General features: G+C 36.4%; 1 protein-coding gene across 8 annotated transcripts in view; it reads right to left on the bottom strand.

The window, feature by feature from the left end:
* Positions 1-24,825, bottom strand: part of LOC110026824 (ATP-dependent DNA helicase homolog RECG, chloroplastic) — a 173,528-nt gene that overhangs the window by 6,188 nt on the left and 142,515 nt on the right. For all 8 annotated transcript variants that reach the window (XM_020727980.1, XM_020727974.1, XM_020727978.1 and 5 more), the window contains 2 exons: positions 24,472-24,555; positions 2,944-3,516 (listed from right to left, as the gene is read on the bottom strand). In XM_020727980.1, the coding sequence (XP_020583639.1) occupies positions 2,944-3,516; positions 24,472-24,555 (657 nt within the window). The remainder of the gene's footprint in view (positions 1-2,943; positions 3,517-24,471; positions 24,556-24,825) is intronic.

The following is a 24,825-nucleotide window of genomic DNA, read 5'->3' as shown; positions in this document are numbered from 1 at the left end:
CGCCTTTGTACATGTCGATTGGCTCCCAGGAACGCACATGTTCGAGGATAGAGTTGGTGTCATCCTCATCTAGTTCTTTTGCTCTCGTCTGGCTTCACTGCTTTCTTCCTCGCATGCAACTGCATCCAGTCACTGCTGCTCTCCTCTATCCGAACTCCCTCACCCCTATAATCTTCACTCTTCTCCTTATAAGAGCTCAAATCGAACTCATCAACATGTAACAATTGTGTTATGAGAGAATTAAATTGGTCATTATAATCTTCCCCACTCATATAAAATTTTATCCTTAAAACTTATAACCTCCCACAAGCCACTTCTCATTATGCACGTAAATTAAATAATCATAAATTTTCATGAAGTCTAGATCTCATTCATTAAGATGAAAATTTTATATAATAAATTAAAGGTCGGATATAAGATTACTCAACCGAACTCTCTCATCAAGTGAAGTAAGATAACATACAAAGATAACATCAGATCTCACATAAAATAACATAAATAAAAAAACACAACAGAAATACATAACTAGAGAAATACTTAACACAAGATAATGAAACCCATATCATATGTATGAAAACACAACACTTATAAACCCATATTAGCATCAACATCAGAAAGACTTGAGTTCTTCCGACTCTCTATGTATGGGCATAAACTCGATGTCGAACTAGTTGTTGAGGTTAACCTTGAGTGGAAGCTGAAACTGTTGACTATTCTTCTTTGCCCATCTGCAATTTTTGATGAAAAAGCTCCACTTTGTTTATGTTTTTTAGAGGTTTTCTGACCAAATGCTGGGTAGTATCCAACTATATGACTTGACAGGTAACATAAATACATATATTAGAGCCGATCAAACATTCACCCTTATACTGTCGCCCACATTTGAAACAAGGGAGTACTACGTGTCGTACAATAACTGAATCAACGATAATAGACCGTGGGCTTCTTCCCATTGGATCCCATTGATTAGACCAAATGCTATCCTTCATCCATACTCTTCATCTTGTGTATCTTTTTATGCTTCTGAGTGTGTCTCTACTAAAACAAAATAATCCATAATCCCAAGTGGCACCAATGACTGTTTGTTTAAAACCTTCAAACCAGTGAGGAACCTAAAGCACTTCTCTTCAACAATACATATTAATTGTGATACATATCTTGATTGTATAGTAAACTCTACCTCATATTGCATGATTCTCTTCTCTCATTGCACCAATCTGATGAACTTGTTTTACATTTGTCTTCGAGCAGATAAGAGTACAAAATACTCTCTAAAAAGCTCCATAAATGCTCCTAATTTACCATCATGTTTGGTATGTCCCCTAACCTAGCTTGACACTACCCACACCACCTTTCAGTTTCTTCACCCACAACAAAAGTACATAATGATACACTTTTTTTATTCGAAGATGCCATGCTATCTAGTATCTTTTCTATCTGCATTAACCAGTATGCTGTTTTGACCGACCTTTCAGTTCTCTTAAACAATTGTGGTCACAAATTCTAAAACATCTTCAAGTACTTATTGACAACAGTAGTACCGCTTCCATAAGACTATGGCCTAAACTCATAAATCGGCTACGCCATTACTGCCATCATCTGGGTTAAGGCATCCGTGTTCAAATTTATAGCAACCAGTAGTACTTCATTTCCTATTGCATTTCCCTCTTCTACAATCTCTAGTGCATCCACTTTCCTAAAATAAAAATATAGTTTGATTAGAGTTAACATATTCTTGACGAGTATATAACATATTCCTAAACATTGTGCTCTTATACCATTTTTGACACAACTCAGATCAGGGGCATAGACTTTTTAAGAGGAGAACAAACGGTCAAACAATGAAATTAAAATTTTTTTATTTTCATATATTATAATACAAAAAAATTGAAAGAGCCACAAAGAAAAAGTAATATAGTCAAATTTACCTTAGTTCCGATTGTCAATTTCTTTTATAAATATTTTATCTTCTATTACTCATTTTTACTTTGCAGTTTAATATAAAAATATTAATTAGGACCATAATAAGAAAACAACAGTCAGTGAGTACTAAAACATCTAACTATGGTAACATAACAAAAAGAGAATAAAATGCAAGCTTATTAAATGTACAATAAAACAATCTAATAACATTTAATAGTTTACATTTTGAAATATGACCATTCAAGTTAGTACAAAATAGTAGTTATATTGTATTATATCATTTTATATATATACAACCGTCATATGCACATTATCTAAATTTATATCAATTAAGATATATCAATATCAATAACCATTTCAAATTAATATGTTCTTAAAACATTCGTTCCCCAAACTCTCGTTATTGAGAGAGCTTTATGTTTAGTATTATGGTGTCAAATTTTAGAATACAAATTGAATTGTAAATATGATACTGCCCAGAGATTTTGCCCTCATTTTATGAGAAAATTTTAATCTGACATTTGAGGTTTTTGTTAGGTGCAAGCCCATATGGTTAATTACACCTCCCAATATCACGCACTATTTTAACCCCTTATGTCATACCATAAAAATAGCATAGGGCGTGCACCGCGCCACTTTATGCTCCATAGTGTAGTATGCTAGATTGTGCTATTGACATTTACATTTCAAACAATAAAAACATGCTATCATTGACGACGAATGTGAATGATTATTATCCTTAATAATGCTTTTTCTTCTCATGGTGATTCCAAGAACCATTGTCTGATGACTATGAAAACTACTTGTGATTATATAAAATCTAATCTTTTCTAACTATAGATCCTTCCACCACATAAATAGTTTAAGAAAAGAAGAACAACACATTTACAATGACCCGCGTCATGGGAAACACCTAAACAAAGTGCTACATTGTAATCATAAAAAAATGCTGATATTGTCATAATAAAGACTAAATAACTTTTGAAATAATATGAAAGGACTCGAGGTGATTATAAGTACCAGTGCAGCAAGGTGAGCTTCTCTTAGAATATTTCCATCAAGCTCCAATCTAGCTATGGGAAAATCTGGGAGGTGTCCAGACTGTTTCTTTCCAAGTAAATTTCCAGGCCCACGCACAAGAAGATCCGCTATAGCCAGATTAAATCCGTTGGATGATTGTTCGAGTAATTTGAGCCGGTTAAGCGCCCCAGAATTTGAAGAGAAGAAAACACATTTCGACTTCCGCATCCCTCTTCCAACGCGTCCTCTAAGTTGATGCAGCTGAGCAATTCCAAATCTCTCAGCATTCATGACAACCATCATGGAGGCATCAGGAACATCAACACCAATCTCAATTACTTGAGTTGCAAGAAGAACTTGTGTTTCTCCAGATTTAAATTTTTTCAAGGCTTCATATTTCTCTTCACTCTTCATGCGGCCATGCAGCAACCCACAAGTATAGCTATCAAATTTGCTTGATATGGATGCTAAATCTCTTTTAGCGGCATGAAGCTGGGGCAACTGCGTTGATTCTTCTATAATTGGATAAACAAGATATACTTTCCCACCAGAAAGCAGTTCATCGCGCATCATCTGTAAGCATATTTAAGACCCTCAAACAACAAATCTTCAAGGAACTAAAAAACTAAATGAGCATTAGAGAAGATAAAGCCTAGTAAGTGCCAAGTTCAATAAAAGACAAGATTTTGCATCATCTAACAAAAAGCTGCGTATGTGCTTACCATAATATATGATGAGAATTAGAGTGATTTCTTCTTTTCCATTGTTTATCAGTCTGAGAAAATTTATGTTAGTGGCAAAACAGTCCCATGACTCTTTGCAAAGGGTCATTTTAGTCCAGAGTCTATAAAAGTGTCAATTTAGCCATCAAACATTTTCAATATGGGCTGAAGCCTGTGGACTATTTCAGCCCCAAATTAAAGAGTACTAATTTAACACTTTTGATAGACTCTGGGACTAAAATGGCTCAACAATCAGTAGTAATCCAGCAATTTTCCTAGTATCCCATAAGCAAAACATTTTAAGAAAATGCATGCTTATCGACAAGATATAAGAAAGTATGCTCAATTTTCTTAATCACAGTAAATATGTACGACACCATCCGCTTTGAATGAGTAACAAATTCCTTGTTAGCAAACTTATCTTTGTGATGTGAAGTGCGTGAGTAGCATAGCTGTTATCACTAAATTCCATCCCCTTCTCTCTATTTAATTGGGTTGAGACTCCAGATAGAATTATATCAGCGGGTATGCAAGTTCTACCTTTATAACGAGATCCATCCAGATAGATATGAAAACGTAGCAAAAACTAACTGTTGCGGTGTAGAGTTAGAAATAGAATTGTCATTTCTTCTATGCATTGCAATGGATTACAACAAGATGAGATAAAAACAGACCTCTTTCAAGCATATATTGTTTGTTAACCCATTATAACCAACCATAGGTCTTATTCATAAAACTCAAGTATAATTACAACAACATAAGACATAAACCAAAATCTTATCTCTAATAGATATGTCCCAAAAAAGACATTTTTTTAATAAAATATCATTACAAAATAAATCAAAATATAATGAATTAATCACAGCATCAGTGTGAAAAGAATATCGTAATCAAATGGTCATCATCAATTGATGAACTCTCTTCAAAAAGAGCCATGTTGAAGATACTTATCAAGTTGAGAGAAGTGAACTTCAACTTGTCATATGTTACCCACGAATCATTTGACATGAAAAACCCTGTATATGGATATTAAATCATCAACGTTGAAAGAAATATTAATTTTCATGTTCATAGAAATTAAATATATTTCTTTTATCCAAGATTTTTAAGTACTTTATATGATTTAAAAGCTCAAGCAAAGAGTTTCTTAAAGCTACTATGTGGAAAGCATCCAAAATAAATATAAATTAGCAAATCATTTCTATAATCTTAAAATAACTTGAGAAACTCTACCATAGTTTTTATATTTTATTGTTTCTGCAAAGTGAAGTATGCTTTGATATCAGAATGCAATTCATGTTTATGATCATCAAATGATGCCGCAAAAATTAATTTATGAATCATAAGTAATGATATGAGATAAACAATTATTATCAGCAAATGGAACCATAAGTAAAACAAGATAGCCCGAACTATTATATAGAAGAAATCAAATAGATCTCCTAAATTTCTATCAGCAATTTTAACTTAATCATTGTCTCACAATGTAAATTAAAAGGGAACTTGAACCCAGTTCCGAAAAAAAAAATCATAAATTTCAAAAATAACTTTTATACACAATAACCCAACCAAACATGATTAAAGAAAAAAGATTACTTGAATTAGATATCGTGACTAAACCCGGGGCTTGTAATTAATCTAAGTAGGAACAAACAGTTAAACGGTGAAATTAAGTTGTCTATTATTCTCATTCTATTATTATCAGCTTAATATTCAAGTACTAATTGAAAATGCCACTAAATAAAGTATTTTAATTAACAAATAAAAATTTTACCTTTCCAGTTGTTGACTTCGTTTTTCTATATACATTAGCTTCTTCAGCATTCATTTTATTCAATATCTTAAAACTTTAAAAATATTAAAAACAATGAAATGAGTTATCTAAGAAAACCAATGGAGCAATCACGATTCTAAACTTAGTAACTCAAGGAAAATAAAATAATATATATGTTGGTCTCTAGTAATCTATTCTAGAAAGTCGTATAATAATTGATAATGTATATACTTGATAATTGCTTATGGAAGAAATCTAGAATTGCAACAAGTATTCTCTTTTATATTATTTTTAATCTGTAATCTCTTAAGTTTTAGTATACTTTATATTCTTATGTCTCATGTCTTTCTTAAGAGCATCATCAAAATATAACATATCATTACCCTGACCGATATAATCCAATCGTCACAAAAGTTATTTGATCAAATTTACACAATTGTCTGAGCTGGAAAGGTGCCTACAAGTCTTTGGTCGATATTCTCTAGCCAATATAAGTGATCTAAACATCACAATTGTCTGGGGTGATAGAAAAACATCCACACACACGGGTACACTAGCGTCCCTTGCTTGTACTACAAGGGGGTGAATTTCTCTTAGCATGTACATATAGGCATTCATATATACACTAATTTATTCTTTCATATCATAAATTCTTTTCTTATGAAATAATGCAAACATAATAAATCTATAGGTCATGCAATAAATTGATACATGCAACTATATTGGAATCAACATATCATGTAGCCATATAACCTCTTCTTAGGAAAATTATAATGCAACTGTTTATAAATAATCGCTAATATGAATGCTTTATACAAAGCAATAGAAAGTCAATTCTAATCTAAGCCTCTAAGATATATAACATAAAATGTGAAAAACTAAAATCAAAATACATTTTAAAATAAAAAATACTACTGTAATTTAGAAATAAAATTACTCAACTTAATCTTATTTTAAGTCAAATGATCTAGTTCATGTATCTTACAATCACTTTATCTTAATCTTGATTATGCTAATAATTAATATGATTTAACATTAATATTATAATAAACATCAAATTTAAATTAATAAATTTAAAATGTTAATTTCATTTACCTAAACATTTTTCCACCACTGTCGTCTATTCTCATCATCTCAAACCAAATATCATTCATTCCACTTAAATTTCTTATTTTTAATTAACATGAAACTAATGTACATTAGCACTTAAACTTAAATAAAATTTAATATAAAAAGAATGCTAATTTAAATAAACCCTACTTACCCTATAAGCTCTCAATTCCCTCTAATCTCTCGCATGAAAGCAATCTCCTGCTTGATTTGGCTTCCTTGTTTGTCTCCTACACAAAGCCACACACAGAACTCTACTCCCTCCTTCAAACAAGCAATCTCAAGCTTCTTTCCCCTTTCTCTTCTTCATCTACTTCTTGACTAGGGCACGAACTTCTCTCTCTTACCCAAATTGCCCAATTCATCTCCTCTCGCACGCAGACGATGATGCATGTAAGTCTTTGGTTTCAGCTTCGATTTCGTAAGCTCCTCACAGAAACAACGCTGCACCACAAGCAACCAAACAAGATGACGTCTTCCTTCGTACAATACATCTTCCACCTCCTTTCTCTGAGTCTCACTTGTTTCCCTGACTCTCTTGTTCAGTTTGAAACATAATGAGGATAAATCCTCATTTGATTTCCAGCAAGCGAAACTTCTCTAAATGGCACTGGCATAAGTAAATTATTATTATATTATATTATTTAAATTAATTAAATAATATTTATTTTTTTAACATGTTATTACATTTGAAATCTCCTTAAATAACACATTTCTTTTTTTTTTAAATTAGAGACATCAACAACATTAGAAAAGGAATAAAATATACCACCTTGGAAGACCAATCAACTATATTAATATAGATAATGACTCTAGGTAATATTGGTCAGCAATTGCCTCACAAATTAAGACGATCTTTTGGATTGTCTATAAGGTATAAGATATTGATCCTTCTTATGAAGAGTTTGAAATAGTAATAGAACTGCAGGAAGAATTTTGTTAACCTGAAAAGAAAATCCTTAGTTTAAAGAAAGAACATGCTTGCTTAAAGATTCATATAAATGACATTAAAAAATGAGTGCCACAAGCTTAGAAAAGATTAAAGTGCCAAAATAGTTCCTTGAGTAATGTGGGGCTATTTTAGCTCCAGTCTAAAAAAATGTCAAATTAATCAACATATTATTTTTACATGTTTCTCCTTAGAAATATAAATACAAAGCTATTTTAAAAATTTTCTTCGTTCAGCAAGCGTGAAAATGAACTGATTTGCTAAAAGATAACCGACATGTAAACAATTGAAGATTCATTTCTAGGAAGCATGCATACAAAAGGCTCTAGATCATTTATAAATTTCATGCTTAGGGCCACTTGTCACTATTTCAATAAAATTGAGCACCATATGCGCGTTCTATTAGAAAAATAAAATCCAAATGCACAAGAAAATGCTAGATAAAATTTTGTACGAGTAACAGAAAAACACATCTATTACTACATCTATAACACAGACTGCTACTGATGTCATGGGACAATTTAATATGAGTATGAAAATTTAACATATGATTTCCTTTTTGTATATATGCCTACATATTAAGACTCGTAAAGGTATGTGGTACTTAAACAGGGGATATGTTAAGCCGGCCTAGCCAAAGGACAATTTAGTCTTTTGTTTTTTATTATTTTTAGTATGCATGAGATTGTGGTTGTCTTAGGATTAAGGTTTGGGAGAGATTTCATATCTCTCAAATTGGAGGATTTTGGAGATCATCTACCTCTCGAACTGTTAGTGCTTATAGTTTATGTATTCGTTGTGTGGCATTGTATTGGTTCGTTTTGGTATTAGAGGAATAAACTAATTTATTTCTACCATAATCTATGTGAAAAATTATCTCGGATCGTATCAAATTTGTATTTGAACATTTGATCTCTAGGAAATCAATCACTGGATCGCTATGTAGAAAGAGTTTTGTCGCCTTCAGTATTGAAATAGTGGGAAGGGATTGCAGTTTACAAAGTAGCCAAACCTTGCGATACAATCGAGATCAAGGCGTACAAAGCTATACAATCACCCAATCCATGCGATACAATCATGATTGAGCTAGCTGGAAAGCAACTTCAAAATAACAACTTACAGATATCCTTCGTTCTAGCTACTTGGAAGCCAACAAGAATGACTAGAGTAAGCTGGAAGGTCGTCAATAGTGATACAATAGGCGGGATACCCAAGGAATTGCGACGTGCCTGATCTGCGAACTTGACGCCTTAGCAACTTCGAAGCCGCAAAAAACCCCACTCTGATAGACTTCCTATCCTAATCGCACAAAATTCGCGATTCAATCTATCGAGTCGCGACTGAACCAACAAAAAATACTCCCAATTCAGGCTAGCAGTGAAGCCAATGACGGTATCGCGACGTAAAGGAGTTTCAAATCGTACAGGAAGAAATGAAAGGAAAGAAAGTGAATGAATTGATGAATAAATTGGAGGAAGAGGTGAGCCAACTTAAATCAGGGATAGATGAAATGTTCACAACCATCGACGAAAAGTTTTCATCCATTGAAAACTAATTCGAGCGCTTGGAGTGGAGTAGATAATGAGAAGGCTTATCGAGATGCAATCCAAAACCTGCCAAGGGTTTACTTTGCAAACACTAATCAAGGGTTGACCAAGATTCATTGGCTAAATCGAAAGGGAAATAGATCGGACGAGAGGAATGTGGGGAGGAAAGCATCCACCATCAAGTCACTCCTCCCAGGGCTCCGATGTGGGGTGAATTAGAGATTTCTGATGAAGGCGGTTGGGCCAAAACATGAAGAAGGGGTTATGCAAGTGGTATGAAGAAGTAACAAGAAGAAATGAGAGAAGCCGGGAGGGGTATGATTATAATCAAAGGAGGAAATTTTACCCTTGATACATGGGGGAAAACAATGGAGGGAGAGGAAGTTGCGGTGAAGATGCTAGGTCTAGGAAGTTAAATATGTCAATCTTCGAGGGAGAAGACACATGGTTCGGTGTACCGGTTGGAGCGATTTGCGGTGAATGAACTAAATGAGAAGGAGAAGCTCATGACGATAGGGTTATGTTAGGAAGGAAAAACACTACATAGTTTCAGTGGAGAGAAACTAGATATCCGGTTTGCTTGTGGGAAGAATTTGAAGATTACTTGTCAAAATGTTTCCGAGCCATTCGGAAAGGAGACTGCCAGGAGCGTTGAGGAAGTTTTATGGAGTAGTATTAGAGGGAAATTTCATGAAGGATATAAAACATGACATACATACAACACTTTAACTGTTGAGACTGCGAGGATTGGGAGCGACGATGGAACTAGCCTAGACGGTGGAGGAAAAGAACCGAATGGAAACGACCAACATAAGCAACACCAAGAGTAAAGTACACAAGTTTATCTCGACGACCATGACACTGAAGATCTATCGATGTCATTTTAAAGGGAGGCGCCGAAGGAGAAGAATAAGGGGGCCACCCAAGGGTCAACTTCAAGCGCATTATAGAGACAAATTCGAGAGAAACAATCAAAGGGTTTATAGTTTATGTATGATGAAAAGTTTGTCCCAAGACATCATTGCGAGGACCAGACATTGCAGGTTCTCACAATATGTGACAAAGAGGCATGGGAACTTGATCCATCAGCAATTTTCTTTTACCCACCTTGAGGATAAGGTAAATTTTTTGCGGGAGCATTGTTATCCCGACTTAGCCTAAATCTTTTGTTATTTATTAATGGTCAGTATGAATAGGGGTAATATGTTTAGTGTTGAGGTTATGCATGTACCTATGGTTGTGACTCCTAGGATTAATGTTTAGGAGAGATTTCCTACCTCTTAAATTGTAGGATTTGGGAGAGATCACTTATCTCTCGAATTGTAGTTGCTTATCTTTTTTATATTCATGTGGTGTTGTATTGTTTTAATTTGGTATCAAATAAAAATTTCTATTTCTGCACCAACTTATGTTAAAAATCATCTCGAATCATGTCAGAATACTTAAAATACAAGAGTGTGGATCAATAAAAAATTGCATGATGGAACCAAAGAAGGATACGAAACATATTACAGCAGGTGGCAAAACAAGAAAGAAGATTATTGACATTGGCAATATTGGTAAACATGATGCATCTTCCTCCATAAAAAAAGTCCAAAACTTTAAATGGCTTAAAACATAATTTGCAAGACTTTAGCAAACAATGTGATAAAAAAAAAGGAAATTATAATTTTTTACTTCACACTTTCTAAACGTAAAATGAAAATGTCATGCTTGTAGGTTATAGGCACGACAACATTGACATAATAAATGTTGTTGAAGCCATCCTTCAGCTTCAGTAGGACTTCTACTCTTCACTGTATATGCTTAAGCTCGTGTTTATTACCATAAATCTCAAAACTGCTACTCCAATCAATCTAGTTGTCATTAAAAAAATTATTGTTTAATACCGTAAAATGAAAATGTCATGCTTGTAGGTTATAGGCACGACAACATTGACATAATAAATGTTGTTGAAGCCATCCTTCAGTTAAAAAAAAAAAAAAAAGAGAAATTTTAAAGTTAATATTAAGGAAAAAAAAAACCTAAATGAAAACTGAACTAACCCTAATTGATTCCACAATTAAGTTGCAAGAAATAAGATGAATGGGGAACCGAGCAAGAGCAAGGACCCAGATGGGAGAGTGATATATGGAAAGGAAGAAAAGGAGAAGCTAAGTGTGAAATTGGGAGATCGAGAAAAGGGATTGGACAAGACACCGAACAAGAGAAAGAGAGAGAGGTCGGGAAAGTGATCAACAATCAATTGAGTGAGGCGAGGGAAATCAATTGAGCGAGAATGTGTAATCATGCACACACAGGTGAAGAACTAACAAAGGTTAAGTCAGGAAAGATTACAATGGGAACCTAATGCTAGGAGTATTTTTTTTCTTCCAAATTAGAGGCAATTGTTTAACCCTAGAAATATTTATCAATTTCAAAAAAAAATTGTTAGGGTTATTGTGTAAGCTAGGATTAGAATAGAGAATAGTGCGGAAATTTGCAAGGGTAGGAAGAAGGCTAACATTTATAGTTGAAATTTAGAAATTTTATATAAGAAAAACTAAAAATTAAAAAATATGATGAGAAAGAAATTGATTAGTAAATTTTTAACAATTGATTTAAAAGCCAAAATTTAATAAAGATAAAATAATATAATTAACTAAAATTTGTGGGATTTATTAAGAAAAACTTCATCCAAGATTTATGTCCTTATGTTATGAAAATAAATTTGGAAAATATTAAAGTTGTAATTTATATAAGAGATGAAGAGGAAAGTAAATTATGAAATAATGTTATACTATGTACAGTTAAAGTAAAATTTAAAAGGATTATTGTCTGATTGCAAAAATAAGTTAAGGATTAAATCACAGGATTACAAACATAAAAACAATTATGTATTTGAATAAGAATAACGATTAATTAAAAAAAAATTCTATATTTAAATGAAAGTGAGATGCTATAAAATAAGGTAATCGAGGATAAATATTTCAATCTCCAATGGTTAATTCATAAAATGGTATGTAAAAGTTCTTAATTATGATAAATGCATTACTACAGAATTACCCAAGTGCCAGCAAATTGAAAATATTATTGTAAAAATATGGGTAACTACAACAACAGGGTTCTCAGAACAGAAAAACAACAACAACAAAGCACGCAACACCCTATGGTGAGGACGAAGGTGGTGGGTGGCGGCTGGACAATAGGTAGGGTGCATGTTGGGGGTTGCGGTTTCAGCAGAGGAGTTTGGAAGGGGTGGAGCCAGTCATAGGAAGGTAGGCAGAGGATATGGGCTGGAGCAAGAGGATGGAGATGGGAATACGACAAAAGGATGGGTGCTGGAGGGGTTTACGACAGCAGGTGGGGAGGTAGAAGGGGTTACAACACAGAAGAGAAGGAAGTAGTGGGGTTTGTGGCTGCAGGTGGTGAGGCAGAGAAGGTTATGATAGCAGGTTGGGAAACAAGGGGTGGCAACAAGGACGTAGGGAAGGTTGGTGCGTAGGTAGTGTGGGCGATGAGTTATAGAGAGGCAGTCACCATATTGGAGCAAGATATAGCCGGAACACCACCTTCCTCGAAGAAAACCATAGGAAGGGAGAAATGTTGACACCGAAAAATTTGAAATCAACAAAAAACTAAAAACCCTAAACAATGTAGTAGTAGATAGCTAGGGGGGAAGGCACCACCCTGTGGGCGACAACTTCAAGGATGGCAAGGGACCGGCCGACCCCTAGCAAACCAAGGTTTAACCAGTTCAACCCCATGTGCCCTGCGTCAGTCTCCTGAGGTTGAGGCAGCTTTGACTTCATTTGTCGAAGCTTCTGGTTCCTCTTAGCACAAAGTCAAATCAATTACATTGAAGGTAGCAGAAATATGTAGTCCCTTGGAAGGTTGATGTTGAAGGCATTGCCGTTTAGCTTCTAGAGGATCATAAAAGGTCCATCTTCTCTATGCTTGAGCTTCTTGAAACTCCTTATTGGAAACCTCTTTTTCTTGAGTCGAATCCACACTAAGTCCCCTTCTGGAAAAGTCACATTTTTCTTAGTTTTATTTGCCTACGCTTGGTACTTGCGATTCTGCCCAGTGAACTTACTATCAAACCTCCTCGTGGAGCTTCTAAATCTCTCGCACTTGATCCTCATCATCCTCACTAACCTCATATGTCGGTAGAAGAGGTACCAAGTCAAGTGGAGTGAGTGGGTTGCATCCGTACACAATCTCAAATGGATTGCGTCTGTTGTAAGTAAATACGACTTTAGTCAAAATGAAATCCCACCGTTTAATATTCTTTCCCTCAAAGAAACTCAAACTGTTCCTCAGGCTCCTGTTCACGTCCTCTGTCTAATCGTCCATCTGTGGGTGAGTTGTTGAACTAAATAGAAGCATATTGCCTAACTTCCTCGACAGGGTTCTACATAAGAGACTCAGAAACTTGGCATCTTTGTTAGAAGTGATGGTCCTGAGTATCCCGTATAATCTGACAACCTCCCTAAAGTACAAATCAATGACATGAGCTCCATCCAACGTCAGGTGATAGGGTACGAAATGTGCAATCTTCAAGAAATGATCCACCACAACCATCACAGAATCTTTGTTCCGCCGTGTCCTTGGGAGATCCACCATGAAATCCATGCTAACATCCAACCACGAAACCTCCAATACTAGCAATGGGGTGTACAGTCCTGCATTCCGTCCCCTGGTTTTCGCCACATGACAAATCCGACATTTCCTAACAAGTTGCTTCACATCTCTTGTCAGTTAGGGCAAAAAGAAAAAGGTTCTCTCACAAATACGAGAGTCTTGTCCCTGCCAAAGTATCCCACAAGTACTTGTCGGCCGTTTTATTTTTTAAAAAGGAAAGGATATGATTTTTTGTAAATATGAAAAAAGTTTAATATAAATATGTGATTTTTGAAAGTAACATTTAATTTAAAAAATAGATGAGATCAAACGAGTCTCACATTTTGGATAGTTTGAATGACTTCAAACGAGTTTCACATTTTGGATAGTTTGAATGACTAAGCATGATACCACAAGTAATAAACTTATCCCGAAGAATAAACATATCACTTGTAGTAGGCTCAATCACATAAACTAATTCTCCTACCTAATATAAGGATTAGATAGAGTTTATTTTACCTGGGTTCCAAGTTCCCTATAGAGACAAACCCCTATAGTTAATTACATCTCAAATGACCGGGATCACTTAAGAAAACTCTCGATTAAGATCAGTGGTTCTACCTTTGAGATTTCAAAGTTTAGGTTTCCACGATTGGACATGGGAAAATCAAATAAGAGTGACTCGAACAAGAAAAGTTATTTTAATGAATCCAACGGAATGAAGGGTAAGAGATATCATAGATCCGAGGAAAACCCCGGTGACCTCCCAACTATCCTATTGTTTGGTTTTATGTCTTTTAAGTGATGTTATTTAATGTTTAATCCTACAATTTATTTAAAATTTAGGACTTATGTTCGCACGATATCTGATCATGTAAATATCCTAAAAAGATAGGAGAATTTACACTAAACCGTACAGTAACCTCAGAATCCTAAAGTGTTAGGACTTATAATTGCACAACAGGGTTATGCAAAAGCCTAAAAGTGATATGTAAGGTTTTACGCTGCGCTAGACAAACCACCTTGAAATCCTATGGGTTATTATTTAAACTAAAGAAAGTGATTAGTGATGTGAATTTGTTTTGACGTTGCACTTCCGAGTGTCCTCGTCATGCTGCCCACGGTGTTCGTTCCAAGTTCCTCGTCGTAGCACCTTCGGGTTTGATATTAGTTTTAAGGGTACATGCAATTGTTTAGTCAATGCTTTGCTGCCAGATACCTCCTATAAAGCCAACTACTGGCCTCCTATTCTAAGGTATAGTGTGCAAAAGTAACAGTAGCAGGTAGAAGTATAGTAATAGAATTTTTAAGAAATGAACTAGCATGAATTGCATTAACAAAAGAAATACAACTTTAAAAACTCAAGAAAGAGCGGCAAATGACCCACGACGAAAGAAAATTCGAGAAAATCGACAGATGACTCACGATGGAAATCTCGAAGTAAAAACAAAACGACAAATAATAGCTGAAAGAAAGTCACAAAAAATACGGGAAAATCCGTGTTAAAGACCACGAGTGCTTTACCAAAAGTTTCGATAAAATCCCATGCAAAATCCGAAGAAAGAAATCCACAAGCACTTGGGTCGGGGCTAGGCTCAAATATAATATATTTGTACTCGAGGGACGTCGAAGGCTACTATCGGTCACCCGGATGTATAGAGCCCACCACTCAACTAGAAGGGTGTTCTACTAAACCTAACTTAGGAGGGTGCTTCTTAGCCCGATATCAGTCGACAAACGGACAACCAAGTTACAATATATTTAAAATTTATGTTTTAGCATTCACATGAATTTCAAGCATACAAAAAGAAAGTTGTATCAGTTTTGTAGTGAAAATATTTTTATAAATATTGTATTTATTCTTATCATGTATCTTCTTATCAATTTTGAAAAGTATAGTTGTCCACGAGTCGATCACGCCGTCGGGCGTAGGACCGCCAACAACCTAAGAAGATACGGGTCCCTCGCTAGTCTTGTGTCGATGAATGATACTGTCATCCTACAGTTTATCAGGTCCCAAGATTGGGTCCTGATGTCGTAGGAATATCATTCATTCCGCCCTACCACCGACGTGCCTTTGTCATCATCACCCTAAGCCCCAAAGACAAAACCAATCTATTTGCGACTTTGCTTGATAGTTTCATATATAACAAAAGACTATATATGAACACTTATGTGTCAGACATAAGCAATGAAAACCGAACCAAGAAGCAAGGGAAAAAGGAATAAAAATGGGGATGAGAGAGAAGGAATTGATTCACCCAAAAGATCGAGAGAAAGAAGCGTGGAGCAACCCTCAAAACTGTGACAAAAAGACCTGAAAAAGAGAGCCCAAGGTCCTTGAATCAATCCAAGAAGGATATCATTTTCTCAAATTTTATAATTGGATCAACCCAAGAAAGGTATCCTTTCCAAATTTTGTTTCAGTTTCGAACATGTCGAAACGGGCCCAAAACTAACGTGACAATTGTACCCACGACTCCACCAGCTATATGTACTCACACACCCAAGCCTGAACCCAAATGTGACATTTATGTTATCCAAGTTTTAATGCCAAGTCTTCGAATTCATTCCGTATCTAAATTTCACAAGTTTTCAAATCCTTTCATGGATCCGGTTTATACCAATTTCATACTTTCTCAAAAATGAAGTTTTAAGAACCTTTCAAATTTCACAAATCAAATAAAAGAAAAATAAAATAAAATAATCCAGGGATGACAACCTTCTAAACTTCCAAATAAAATCATGCTAATATCAAAACCATTTAATTCCAACCTTAATTATGAGCTTCTCTCATTAGATAAGCTTCTCTCATTAGATACATGCAACACCAATTTAAAGAATATATAAGTGCTCATGGTCAGGGCAAATCAAGAATCAAGAGGGCAAAAGGAGCCGCGAATAAACCTTCAACAAGCTCACGGGTGGGATCAAAAAGAACACAGACAAGACCAAACATAAGCTCACGGAGCTCACGGTTAGGGGCAACAAAACAAATCCACCAGACCAGCTTCACAGCAAAGGGGAAACAAGGAACAACCGAACTGGACAAAAGGAAAACCAGCTGGGATGTTCACGGGTAAGGGAAGCAGCCCACACAACCAAACCTCAGGATAAGCCCACGGGTGGAGACCAGAAAAAGCACAGCCAAGCTCCCTATATAAGCTCACGAGTAGGGGCAGCAAAGGGGAAAGCCTCTACATATATTGTTATTGTGCTTCTTCGATGTACATAAAAAAGTGAATGAACAAATTCCTGTAGATTATTAGGACTGAAACCATTTTTGTCAAACAAGACATGATAGTGAGTTGGTCTGCTTATATCAAACATTCCCACGTAGAAGTACATATTGAAATCATAGATTTTGGGATGACAAACTTGATTATCAATAACAATCCCAGGAGGTACATTATCCAGAGAATCTTCAGTTAAAGCCGAGCCCCGCAAGGAGGGCAAACAACATAACAACTCAGGCAAACCGAGCTCCACAAGAAGGATAAAACAGAGAGAAGTAAAAGGTAGACTGAAACCAGCAAAGGGACAAGACAAAACACAATTTCAACTCAATTAAACCCAACAAAAGAGAGCCAAGAACATAACATAATTTCCACCAAACTGAGCCTAGTTTTAAGCCAAACTGAACCCGTGTAAAGGGGAACTCCAATTAGATGCTCTCGGGTAGAAGTAGCCAGAGAAATCACCAAACCCAAAACAACATTTACCAGTTCACGGGTAAGGGTAGCCAAAGAGGGAAAGTCACATTTTAACGACACAAAAGGAACAACAGTAGAGATGCTCAAGGGTAGGAGCAAACAACAGGGAATCAAGGCATAGAGGCTCACGGCCCGGGACAATCAAGGGAAATTAATAGCCATTTAAAATATAAGTTCCCAACCCAACAAAAGAAAGCTCACAATTGAAAGGCTCAAGGCCAGGAAAAGCAACACAAGGCCATAAAGCAATCCCAAAAAGCTTCAAAAATCTCATTTTTCCATTGAATAAAACAAGAACGAAAGTAAACCTTCCTGAAAATAAATTTTAAAAGCTGTAAAAAAGACAATATTTCTTCCAACATATGATTCAAAAAGAGGGGCAACAACTATAAGGAGCAAAACAAGACTCAAAGCAACTACAAAAAGTCCTAGAAACCAAACTTCAGCTGTTTATGTATTCCAATTGTAGTATGCCTCAAAGAAACAACAAAAATCATGCCTCAAATATGTTCAACACAGGGCCAACCCAAAAGCAAGGCCTAACCCAATAGGTAACTAAAAAAAAGCCGTCACGAGACAAAATCAGGCTCAGCACAAGGGGCAAAAACTGAACCACTTCGAGGCAAAACCGGGCCCAAATCTCAGGCCAAACCGAGCCCAGGAAAGGGGCAAAAATAGAACAATTTTGAAGCAAAACCAAGCCCAGGACAAGGGCAAAACCGTACAGAACTTTCAGTTAAAATCCGGCTTAGAAGGAGCCAAAATCAAACCAATCCAATGGGGAAAATCAGTACAGAACTTTCAGCATTTTTCATTCAACATGTGATTCGAATGAGGAAATAACAAAAAAAATATGGCAACCAAAATAATTCTCCAACATAAAGATTTCTTCCAGCATGCTTTTTAAGTAAGGACAACAATTATTCCATCAGCATGTATTATAAATAAGTAAATGACAACATAAGAAACCTGAAAAGTTAAATTTTCACCCAACAAACAATTTGAACAAAGAAGATAGCTACAGGGAGCCAAAACTAAGCCCCAAATTGAGAATAAACAACATAAGAAACCTGAAAAGTTAAATTTCCACCCAACAAGCGATTTGAACAAAGAAGATAGCTACAAGGAGCCAAAACTAAGCCCCAAATTGAGAATAAATCTGAGCTTTTCTTTTCTCAAATAATTTCATTGTGTAAGCTTCCCTAGCATCCTTCACATTTTTCAAACAACGTATTTTTAATTTATGCATTTCACTCATATGTTCCAGCTCCCCAATTCTATAACCATTCTCATTCCTAACATTAAACTCAATGAATGCTTAAAGTGACCGAAATTTTCCAATTTTAGGTGCATTAGAGAATGCATTCAGGGGGCAATTGCACAGATTAGAAAGATTATTTTAGCAAGTGCATTCGAGGGCCACTCCAAGTGAAAAATTAGAAAGATTACTTTTAAAAAAAATGCATTCAGGGATATTCCAAGTGATAGATTAGAAGATTACTCATGTCGCTAGGCAAGAAATATTAGAACTAAATCTCCTAAACACATTTTTATCAATTACGAATCCATTAAACCCAACGCATGAGAATAGGGTAAAACAGATGTCTCATTTGAATGCTTGTAAAAAGGAGGAAGAATGTTACCTCTTGATGTAGATTCAATAGTAAACTCAAGAACCAACATAAGGAAAAAAAATCAGCAAAAACCTCCTTTAAGATCCTTGATACAAAAGAAATCCCGAAAGGCTCGAAGAATACAGCGGCAAAATGTCCACGATCAAAAAATGCCCCAAATCCTTTCTCTTCTCCTCTCAAAATTTTCAACAACTCAGAAAAGTACCCTAAGAAGCCCTTTTATAGGCAGAGATGAGAAGGGGACAGACACCTATCACGATTTTGTGGTCGAATCAAACAACGGGAAGGAATCGTCGCCATAAAGGAGGAGAAAGTAAAGCCTCGAAGAGAAGAAGGGTTGGCCATCCGGGGCTCCCACGATTGGAGAGTCAAAAGGTTGAGCGGCCATGCGAGGGAGAAGAAGATTCAAGAGAAGGAGGCGGCCGCATGGATTGTCCAAGGGAGCTAGGGCATGACATGCAGAGAGAGCGAGCCGAACACCTGATCGAGCCGCGGGGGTCAAATGAAGGTGAAGTGTGCGTGAAAGGGGGTAAATAGGGTTTAGGATTAAAATTAATATTATAAGTAATAATATAAATATAAAAGTATTTAATATTTCAAAAATAAGAATTTGATTTGTATATTTTTATTCATGCGTCACAACATAACAAAATTGATGTCATTTTTAGGTAATTCTGACGTTCTGGACGCGATGGCGTGGTCAGTTTCGTCGTCGGAGAAAATTTTAACGAATTCATCGATTTGCGTGTAATTTTTTTGTGTGCGGAATTATAGCAATATGAGTGTCTTTCCTAGCTAAAATTGATATCTCGAATGCATTGACACAGTCCATTTCGTCATTGGAGGTCGTCCGAGAAAGTTCGCATTTGCACCCATCCTTTAAGCTCAATTTTAGTCTGATCTTGTGCAACTTAGTGAATTTTGTGCATTTTGTGTGTGTGTGTGTGATGATAAAGTCCTGAAGAGGTTTTCTTAGGGCTTGAAATCCTATTGGGAGCTTCTCCCTGAGTCTCCACATGATGATCCTTAACCACTCGACCATACGACGATGATTTTGAGATCATCAATGTGAGACATCACAAGAGAAATAAGAAGTGACTGAAATTTCTAAGAGGATGAATTCCAATACTAGTTCTCTAAGATAGTCAATAGGAATTCCTAGAGCTAGATTCTAGGATCCTAAGGAAAAGAGTAATGACCTCAAAATAAGGTCAACAGTACTCCACCGTGGCTTTCTTGAACAATGTACTTCCTCAATGAGCACTTAGAAATACATATCTTATTCTGGTAGAACAGGTAACCCTTAGTTTTGTGGTACTACTCGGTCGAGTTCTAACATTGCTCTTAAATTTTCCCAAAATCCTCATTTGTCCCGTACAATTCCTTCACTTCCTCAACCTACGACTCGAGCCAACATTGTAGTGATCAACAAGTGAGGACAACTCAAGGAGTCTGTTACACAGTTCTGCCTCCTCACCTTGTGCTAAAGCACGAACTGAAACGACACTAAGAAATCCACCAAAGGCGCGTGTCGGCCTTTCAATTTGTTCTGGCTGCTCAAGAATTTCAAAGCCTCATGGTCCATGAACAAAGAGAGCTTGTTCATCAGTAAGTAGTGGCTCCAATGAGTAGAAGCTCTCACAATAGCTTAGAGCACATTATCGTATGTCAAGTATTTCCTCATGGACTCATTCAGCTTCTCACAGACGAAAGTTACGGGGTGGCCTCCTTAATTCAACACCGCTTCTATCCCACGTTGGACGCATCACACTCCGCCTAGAACAACTGAATTGAAATCCGATAATGCAAAAAATGGTGCCTGAGTCACCTCCTTCAACGCGTCGAAATTGGTCAGAGCTGCATTTGTCCACTGAAATTTCTCTCATTTCAAATGTTCTATAGAGGGAGTGGTGACGGTACTGAAGCTCCTAATGAATCGCTTGTAGAATGACGCTGGTGCCATAAATTATCTCAGCTCGATAAAAAACTGTGGTGCGGTCTAGCTCACAATGACCTTGATTTTTATAAGATCCATCTTAATGCCAACACTAGACATGATATAACCCGGAAATCATACTGGTGCTGTCAGAAAGTGGCACTTTTTGGACGACTGTAAAGATTTTCTATCGCAAAACCTCAAAAACCATCCCCAATTGCTGTAAGTGCCCTCGAAGCTGATGTATACTAGAATTTCGTCAAAGTGCACCACAAATTTCCCAATCTGAGCCCGAAACACCTAATTCATCAATCTCATGAACGTGTTGGGCACATTAGACAATTCGAAAGACATGACCGTCCACTCATATAATCCATCCCGCATCTTGAAAGTGATATTCCACTCGTCCCCCAACCTCATCTAAATCTGGTGTTACCCACTGAGTAAGTCAATGACTCTATGCAACTGATCCAAGAGATCATCCAAACAAGATATGGGGAACCGCTACTTGATAGTAATCATGTTGATGACCCTATTGTCAACAAAAATTTCCACCTTTCTTGGGTACCATCAGGGTGGAGACAGCACACACAGACTCGTGCTCTCTCTGGCCACACCACCCGAGACGAGATCTTGTACTTGTTGCAACTCCTCATACTTGGCTGGTCTCAATCTATAGGCAGGTTAATTTGGTAACACTAATCCGAGTATGAGATCTAAGGCGTGGTGAATGTCTCTTAGTGGCGACAATCTCTCCGTAAGACTGTCGGTCATCAAGTCCTAAAAGTCACATAGCAATGATTGTATAGGCGTTGATATCTCAATCTCCTTCTTGGCTCACTACAATAGGACCAACGCCATTGCCACTGGAGCATCTAAAACCGACTTCAAGAACATGGCTTTGGAAACTATCGTCTCCTTTATGACGTTTACGCTTCTCGCTTCCTTGACAGGTAAAAGGAAGAAGCGTCTCCAATCCTTTTTAAATGAATAAGTATTCTTGAAGCCTTCGTGTTGGGCCTTGGGGTTGAACCTCCATGGACTCCCCAACAGAATATGGAATAGATCCATAAGGAGCACGTCGCACCACACTTGCTTCTATAACTAATCCCTAATCGAAAATTCAACCAAGCACTGCTGATCCACGTGTATCTCATTTCCACTTTTCAACCAGGTAAAGGAGTAGGATTGAGTATTCTTCTGTGTGGCCAATCCTAAGTTTTTCGCCATCAGCATGGATATGATTTGGTTGAAGGGTTGGAAGTGCCGAGCATGACAAGTCTTCGACTCTCTGTGACAAATCTCGGTGAAAGTAGTGTGAGCGAAAGGAAGAGCTTCTTAGCCAACAATATGACCACGGACACTATCAAGGTCTTTATTGAGGTCTGCAAGGAATTGGAAGATTCGATCATTTTCTATAATTTTTTGGAAGAGAAAAAGGTCAGCTGGAAAGACCAAAGTATAGTCGTATTACAAGTCGCATTTCATCTATAGTGCAACCAAATCATTGTAGTACTGGGTCACGGTCTTTGATCCCTGTTTTGCCTCTCGGATTTTCTTAGACAGCTCAAAGAGTAGGTCAAAACTTCCTACGTCTGAGTAGGTATCATGGACGGTAGTAGAAGGAACATATATAAACGACTAATCGACACTTCAATGGAGTTGACAAGCCACGCATAAAATGTTGGGTCAGTCTTTGTAGGTTTACGAATCATAGGTGACTGAATTTCCCGCATCCTTCGATGAATAAGAACAATTTTGAGACCAATGAAGAAAATTATCGTCGTTCGGTTTGTGAGCTGTGATCCAAAAGTTCATGTTGGTTTCTGGTCATTCGGTGGAATAAAAAATTCGGTAGAATCAAGAATGCTTTAAGAGGATGACTCAGTGCTGGAGGAGTTCAAGCTCAGTGCTGGAGGAGTCCGCCATGATTCCGACTGAGCCAAAGGATATGCGGTTGGGATTCCGAGATATTGCCAAATTTCAGCTGAAGGTCACCGACTGACAGATAAGATTGTAGAAAATCAGACAACTGCAGGAGAGAACAGGTGCCAGAGATAACAATAGAAATGACATATAGGGACAGTCGACAGGACCTGCAGAGAGGAGACCAGAAACTGCAGGAGAGGCCAACGGTTGGCAAGGAGGCCGACGACTGTATGAGACAACAAGGAAGGGCTGCGGCTGCAAGAGAGGGTCGACGGATGAAGGAAACTCCAGGGAAGGGTCGGGGTGGTTGTAGACTAGCCGGAAGGGCCGGCGGCTAGGAGTCCCTGCGAGAGACCCTGCAAGAAAGGCCAGCGGTGGCTGGGATCTAGGATTAGAACCCAGCTCTGACACCATGTTGAAATATTGGAGTAGAATAGCATATCTTATTGATAAAAAGAGGGGAAAATAAACCCTATTACAAGGAACACTCATAAAGAAAGAAATAGAAAAAATAAAGGAAAATAGGAATGCAAATAAGAGTAAATAAAAGCAAATAATACAGCAATCTGCATAGAAATAACGGCCGGGGATAGCCTTTATTATTCTAATATTCTAATACTTACAATTATTATTGATGAATCTTTATAATAAAAGATCTAGAGAACTAAATAAGTAAATAAAGAGACTTTATACAAAGAACTCGTAGTGCTGCAAGTGCGAGGTATTTATATATATAATATAAACATGTTATAACAATCATAGGTCAAATGCTATTTTGGTAACGCATGGATCTGTTAATCTATTTAGTGTAGGCATTATGTGGATGACCATGAAATTTTAATTCGATATGTAATTTTGGCTAAACTTAAATTTACGTTCGAATGTCTACTCCCACCTCAGCATTCCAAATCTTAGGTTGCGTTGAAACGAAAAAAAAATAAAAAATGCAGAGATATATATGAACTTGCACAATTTGCATTGTTTAGTTAAAACTTCCAAAGACAGAACTGCACCAGAATATTCATATTCGGATATTAAATGCTGACAATGATTCATCCTACAAGCCTAGATATTTAGGATGACTTCTATTGTTAAATTGACACGAAATGTTCATGCAAAATTTTCTTCAAAGAACATTCACAGTATGCCTCTCATAAATGAAATCAGAGGTTACTGCAGTAAAATGTTTTCGGATATTTACATATGTAGCACACCATTCTTATGTATTTACATATCTCACATCTGAACTATCATATTTACACATAGGAATCTTTAATATCACATCAAAAATAGCATTATTCCACTTTTTAAAATTGAAATACACAGTTTAAAGCACCAAAGTGCTGTGCATGCAAATATGAAAGTTGAAGTGTGACATATGTAAATACATAAGAATTGCTGCTACTATATAAAGTTCCCAAACATTTTCTAATTCAAAACATAAGCATTAACAGATGGGTAACATCCATCATTGTTTTAAGATATGCATCGAACAGTTACATATTGCCCATTAGGTGTAAAACGAATAAGCATCCTGATAAAATAAAAAAGTGCTTCGTAATATACCAAAACAAACTCCAGAAGAAAAAAAAGAGTAAGAATAATTGGTCACCTGAAAGACATTTTCAAAACCGATTTCATTCCCTTCAAGAACAGTTGTTTCCACAGACGTTCTTCCCGGTGGCAAATCAGTTATCTACTAAACCACATGAAAAAAGAAAAAATGAGTTAGACACCTTTAAAATGTAAAATATTGAGTCACCGCTCTACAAACAAGACAAAAGAAAATTATGACCATTGATACAATTCCATATTGAAGTGGGTGTGGGATTTTCTTGCAGTGACACAATTTTGTGAAACAGGGAAGTGTAGGAGTTTTCCTGTTGCTAAGTTCTGCAGTTCGAAAAAATCCCGCTATCAAGGGATTTACGCACTATCCGGACCGATTTTACCAAGATCAGCAGGA

This window comes from Phalaenopsis equestris, unplaced genomic scaffold (assembly GCF_001263595.1).
Source record: "Phalaenopsis equestris unplaced genomic scaffold, ASM126359v1 Scaffold000402, whole genome shotgun sequence".
NCBI classification, from domain to species: Eukaryota; Viridiplantae; Streptophyta; class Magnoliopsida; order Asparagales; family Orchidaceae; genus Phalaenopsis; species Phalaenopsis equestris.
Note: the sequence above shows the minus strand (reverse complement) of the source record. Positions and strands in the feature narration are given on the sequence as shown.